At 51.1% G+C, this 6,000-nt stretch overlaps 1 protein-coding gene across 2 annotated transcripts in view; it reads right to left on the reverse strand.

Moving 5' to 3' along the window:
- NDUFC2 (NADH:ubiquinone oxidoreductase subunit C2) overlaps positions 1-5,639 on the reverse strand; it is a 37,034-nt gene extending 31,395 nt beyond the window's left edge. For both annotated transcript variants that reach the window (XM_089331537.1, XM_002708483.6), the window contains exon 1: positions 5,352-5,639. In XM_089331537.1, coding sequence (XP_089187663.1) covers positions 5,352-5,520 — 169 coding nt within the window. In that variant the 5' untranslated portion in view covers positions 5,521-5,639. The remainder of the gene's footprint in view (positions 1-5,351) is intronic.
- Between the last annotated feature and the right edge of the window lie 361 nt (positions 5,640-6,000).

Consider the following 6,000-nt stretch of genomic DNA (forward strand, 5'->3'; position numbering starts at 1 on the left):
TTTTAAAATACTCATTGAGTATCAATTATAAGCCAGACACTGGGTGACACAAATATGATATGCATTCCATAAACATTGCTGAGGATAACCGTTTCAATAAAAGCTTCAAAACCTAAATCTTCAAAGCAATTTAGGGAAGCTCGGGGAACTCAGGAACTCTGAAGTCCTGTGTTTTACATACATTACCTCATTTAGTTCTCAGAGACAAGGAACTTCCCCAGAATCAAAAGCCTAGAAGGGTAGAGGGGTATCAAACCCAAAAGCATTTTTTTTAAAGATTTATTTATTTACTTGAAAGTCAGAGTTACACAGAGACAGGAAGAGTGAGAGATAGAGAAAGAGATCTTCCATCCACTGGTTCACTTCCCAAATGACTGTAATGGCCAGGGCTGGGCCAGGCCGAAGTCAGGAGCCAGGAGCCTCATCCAGATCTCCCATGTGAGTGCGGGGGCCCAAGAACCTGGGTCATCTTCTACTACTTTCTTAGGCACACTAGCATGAAGCTGGATCAGAAGTGGAGGAGCCAGGTCTTGAACTGGTGCCCCTATGGGATGCTGGTGTTGAAGGTGGTGGCTTTACCTGCCATGCTACAATGCTGGCCCCAGCATATGCTCTTAACAAATGTGCTCTTCCACCTCTCAGAAAGGTACAAATTGCTAAACTGCCAAAATGAGTGAGATTATGTGGTCCAGACTTTACATTTCCGCTAACCTTCACTTTCTCTGGAACAATCTACTGCCATCTATACCTCCTTTGTGCTCCCAAAGTGTCCTCTGTTCACCCACCTGTCAAAACATTTATCCATCACACAGTTCAGTAATAAATTGTACTGGTTTGTCGTCTTGATTCAATTAGGGGCTTCTGAAGGACACAGTCAGTATTCTTCACCCCACATACCTAGTAGGTAGCACAGTGCCTGGCATGGAAAAAGTACTCTGTCTAGTACCTTCTATGGATCAGACATCTTACCTAAAGAACCTCACTTAATTCTCACAACAGATATGCAAGAACTAATCATTTTCGTTCTACACAGAGGGAACTTTGGCTCCGAACAGACTCCATAGGCAACTTGCCCAGAGAGACATAGCTGGGAAGCAGCAGAACACAGCCATTGATTCCAAAGCAGAGCTCTTTACAGCACACCCAGGCACAGGTTTGAGCAAATGCAGAGTGGTGATGAAGGGAGCAAAGATATAGATTAAGATCACTCCTTTCAGGCCTCGGCTCACCAGGCTAATCCTCCGCCTTGCGGCGCCCGCACACCGGGTTCTAGTTCCAGTCGGGGCACCGGATTCTGTCCCAGTTGCTCCTCTTCTAGGCCAACTCTCTGCTGTGGTCAGGGAGTGCAGTGGAGGATGGCCCAAGTGCTTGGGCCCTGCACCCCATGGGAGACCAGGATAAGCACCTGGCTCCTGTCATCGGATCAGCGCGGTGCGCCGGCCGCAGCGTGCCGGCCGCGGTGGCCATTGGAGGGTGAACCAACAGCAAAGGAAGACCTTTCTCTCTGTCTCTCTCTCACTGTCCACTCTGCCTGTCAAAAAAAAAAAAAAAAAAAAAATCACTCCTTTCTGTAGTAAGGGGTCATGTCCATGTCCATGAGAGACAGGATCCCAGATGTGAGAGCTGGAAACAGAGATGTGATGGGCTGGGAGCTCCTGTCCAGGAACAACATAGAGCTGGAAGAAAGCTAGAGGAACAAGTGGTTCCTCTACTAGGAGGGTTTTTTGTTTATTTGTTTTAAAGATTTATTTATTTATTTATTTGAAAGGTAGAGTCACAGAGGCAGAAAGACAAAGAGAGGTCTCCCACCCGCTGGTTCACTCTCCAAATAGCTGCAATGGCCAGAGCTGGGCCAATCCGAAGCCAGGAGCCTGGAGCCTCTTTCAGGTCTCCCATGTGGGTGCAGGAGTCCAAGGACTTGGGCCATCTTCTACTGCTTTCCCAGGCCACAGCAGAGAGCTGGATCAAAAGTGGAGAGCTGGGGCTGTTGCCGTGGTGCAGCAGGTTAATTCTCCGCCTACGGTGCCGGCATCCCATATGGGTGCCAGTTCGAGTCCTGGCTGCTTCTCTTCCAATCCAGCTCTCTGCTGTGGCCTGGGAAAGCAGTGGAAGATGGCCCAAGTTCTTGGGCCCCTGCACCCACATGGGAGACCAGGAAGAAGCACCTGGTTCCTGGCTTCAGAGTGGCATAGCTCTGGCCATTGCGGCCATTTGGAGAGTGAACCAACAGACGGAAGACCTTTCTGTCTCTCCCTCTCAAATAAATAAAATCTTAAAAAAAAAAAAAAGTATTGGAGAGCCAGGACTAGAACCAGCTTTGATATGGGATGCTGGTACTGCAGGTGTGGCTTTACCCACTAGGCTACAGTGCCAGCCCCTCTACTAGCTTTTTTCCCCTAGCTCCAATCAATGCTTCACATTGCTGACAAAGTTTTTTTTTTTTTTTGGACAGGCAAAGTGGATAGTGAGAGAGCGAGACAGAGAGAAAGGTCTTCCTTTCACCATTGGTTCACCCTCCAATGGCCGCCATGGCTGGCGCGTTGCGGCCGGCGCACCACGCTGATCCAACGGCAGGAGCCAGGTGCTTCCTCCTGGACTCCCAGGAGAGAAGCTGGCCTGGAAGAGGGGCAACCAGGACAGAATCCGGCTCCCCGACCGGGACTAGAACTCGGTGTGCCGGCGCTGCTAGGTGGAGGATTAGCCTATTGAGCTGCGGCGCCGGCCTGCTGACAAAGTTTTTAAAATGTATTTATTTTGGCCGGCGCCGTGGCTCAATAGGATAATCCTCCGCCTGTGGCGCCAGCACAATAGGTTCTAATCCCGGTCGGGGTGCCGGATTCTGTCCTGGTTGCCCCTCTTCCTGTCCAGCTCTCTGCTGTGGCCCGGGAAGTCAGTGGAGGATGGCCCAAGTCCTTGGGCCCTGCACCCACATGGGAGACCAGGAGAAGCACCTGGCTCCTGGCTTCGGATCAGCGCGACACACTGGCCGCAGCACGCCGGCCGCAGTGGCCACTTGGGGGTGAACCAATGGTGAAAGGAAGACCTTTCTCTCTGTCTCTCTCTCTCACTGTCCACTTTGCCTGTCAGAAATAAAAAAATAAATAAATAAAAAATGTATTTATTTCAGACACAGAGAGACGGAGATTGGGAGCCCCATTTGCTGATTTGCCCCCCAGTGCCTGTAACAGGGCCAAAGCCAGGAGCTAGGAACATAATCCAGGTCACCTACATGGGTAGCAGGAACTCAATGACTTGAGCAATCATTGTTGCCTCCCAGAGTCTGCATTAACAAAAAGGTGGAATCAGGAGCTGGATCCAGGTAAGGAACCCAGGTACTCTGATGTAGGATGTAGGTATCTAGGATAAATACCTATCCCAAAAGTGGCTTTTTTAAAAAAAATATTTATTTATTTATTTGAGAGGCACAGTTATAGACAAAGAGAGGGAAACACACAGAGGTCTTCCATCCGCTGGTTCACTCACCGAATGCCTGCAGCAGCTGGAACTGAGCTGATCTGAAGCCAGGAGCCAGGAGCTGCTTCTGGGTCTCCCATGTGGGAGCAGGGGCCCAAGCACTAAGGCCATCTTCCAGTGCTTTCCCAGGCCATTAGCAAGGAGCTGAATCAGAAGTAGAGCAGCCATGACATGAACTGGCACCCATATGGATGCCAGCACCACAGAGCCTTAACCTACTATGCCACAGCACCAACCCCCAAAGATGGCCTTTTAAAAAACAGGTTTGGGGGCCAGTGTTGTGCAGTGAGCTAAGCTGCCGCCTGCAATGCTGGCACCCCACATTGGAGAGCAGGTTCGAGTCCTGCTTGGCTTCCAATCCAGCTCCCTGCTAATATGCCTGGGAAGGCAGCAGAGGATGGTGTAAGTACTTGGACCCCTGCCTACAATGGAATTTTAGACTTCTGGTTTTGGCCTGGATCAACCCCAGCTGTTGCAACCATTTGGACAGTGAACCAACAGATGGAGGATACCCCTGTCTCTGCCTCACTCTGCCTTTCAAATAAAAAGTAAATTTTTCGGAGCTGGTGCTGTGGCGCAGCATATTAACACCCTGGCTTGAAGTGCTGGCATCCCATATGGGCACCGGTTCTAGTCCTGGCTGCTCCACTTCCAATCCAGCTCTCTGCTGTGGCCTGGAAAAGCAGTAGAAGATGGCCCAAGTCCTTGGGCCCCTGCACCCATGTGGGAGACCTGGAAGAAGCTCCTGGCTCCTGGCTTCGGATCGGCGCAGCTCGGGATGTTGTGGCCAACTGGGAAGTGAAGCATCGGATGGAAGACCTCTCTCTCTCTCTCTGTAACTCTGACATTCAAATAAATAAAGTAAATCTTTAATAAAAAATAAGTAAGTAAATTTTTAAAAAATATAATACAGGTCCGATCACACTGCATTCTAAGGTTTCAACAGCTTGTAAGGTTCCTGGCCGCCCAGAGGATAAACTGTCAACATCACCCAGAATCTCCATTGCAGCCTTACTGCCCTAACCAACTACCAACAACCCCACACTCAAAGGCCCCTGCCTCCATTTGCTCCCACTGGCCCCATGAGCCCAGAAAACTCAGAGTTAAGTTTAGACACCTCTCCCACAAGTTCTCTATTCATTCCTCTTAAGAGCCACAGCTGTAACCTCCACTGCTGTGTCAGCTACTATGAGGATAGCCAGTCTGACAGAAGACCGGTAACATGTTTCTAAGAAACACAGCCCACTGGGTTAGTATCCCTATTCAAAGCTTGGTCCCCTAACCAAGAGTTGCACCAGTGCGCGGGAGCTTGTTATTAACACTGCCAAGCCCCTCCCCAGAGCTAAATGAATCAGAATCCACATTTTAACAAGATTCCTAGCGCATTGGTATGCACGTTAAGTTTGAGCAGCATAGGTTTGGAACATGCAGTCTAACACCAAACACCAGGCCCTGCTTCTTACTATCCATATGACCTTGGGCAAGCAGCCTGACGCTCTCTTGGGCTGTTACCTCATTTGCGGGTAACATCTCCCCATAAAATGTTTGAGGACTAAATGCTGTAATGCCCGCTGCATGTCAGTAATGGATGGCGTGGAGTGAACGCTCATTTGTGCACGCACAACAGCACGAAGAGGTCCCGCGACCTTCACCGAGTCACTGGGTTCATGACTAAGTCCCTGATTGGCTGCACCTCACTTTCTCCAAGTGCTAAATGACACTCTAAAGAGGGGCGACAGCCCAGGGAAGCTAGGCGGGACCAGCGAGGCGAAAAGGCCCGGGAAAGACGAAATACTTCAGGCGGGCTTATGGCGGAGCCGGCCCGTAGTCCTGCGACCCCCTCTCCTCCCAGCCGATCTCGCCCGCGCAGCCCTCACCGGCCATCGTCACAGGCCTCCGCCGGAGAGCGTTATCAAGCAGGCCGGAGCAGTAGCCCATGAAGCCGAAGTAGAGCAGCCGCGGGTCGGTAAGCTTGGGTGGCGGCAGGCTCCGGGCCTCATCAGGCAGGAACTTTAAGGGCTCTCGGCCCGGCCGTCCGCTCATCATGGTGTCGCCGTTCCCACCTGAGGCTCGGCCTCAGAATTGCAGCTACAAAGAAAACGACCACGACCACTGCACCGGTCTAAGCAGCGAACTTTTCTCCTCCGAGCGCGGGGCTGAAGGGCATGGCGCAGCGCGGTGCAGCACCCAAACGCTTCCCCGTGCGTACTGACACCCGAACTCCGCACGCGAAGTTCCGGCTTACTAAATGACCCACGGTGCTCGCCCAGGGTTCCGGGCCCAGTGCTAAGGGCTGGAGGAACAGACCAAAGAGCCACAGTGGGCGAGAGCTGGGAGACGCTGATTCTTCGCGGAGCTTCCTCACCCGGACTTGCTTCTCGTTCCCCTGTGCCGGATTGTCCATTCAGCTAAGCTTTATATCTTTGCATCCAGAGCCCACAAGTGGGCATAATGGATAGTTTTGAGAAACAAGTGAAATCCTATAAAAACTAGTTTCCATTTTCTGGGTTTCTGGTCATTCATTCG

The sequence above is a fragment of the Oryctolagus cuniculus genome, chromosome 1, assembly GCF_051225735.1.
Source record: "Oryctolagus cuniculus isolate XC-2025 breed Fujian yellow rabbit chromosome 1, ASM5122573v1, whole genome shotgun sequence".
Classification (NCBI taxonomy): Eukaryota; Metazoa; Chordata; class Mammalia; order Lagomorpha; family Leporidae; genus Oryctolagus; species Oryctolagus cuniculus.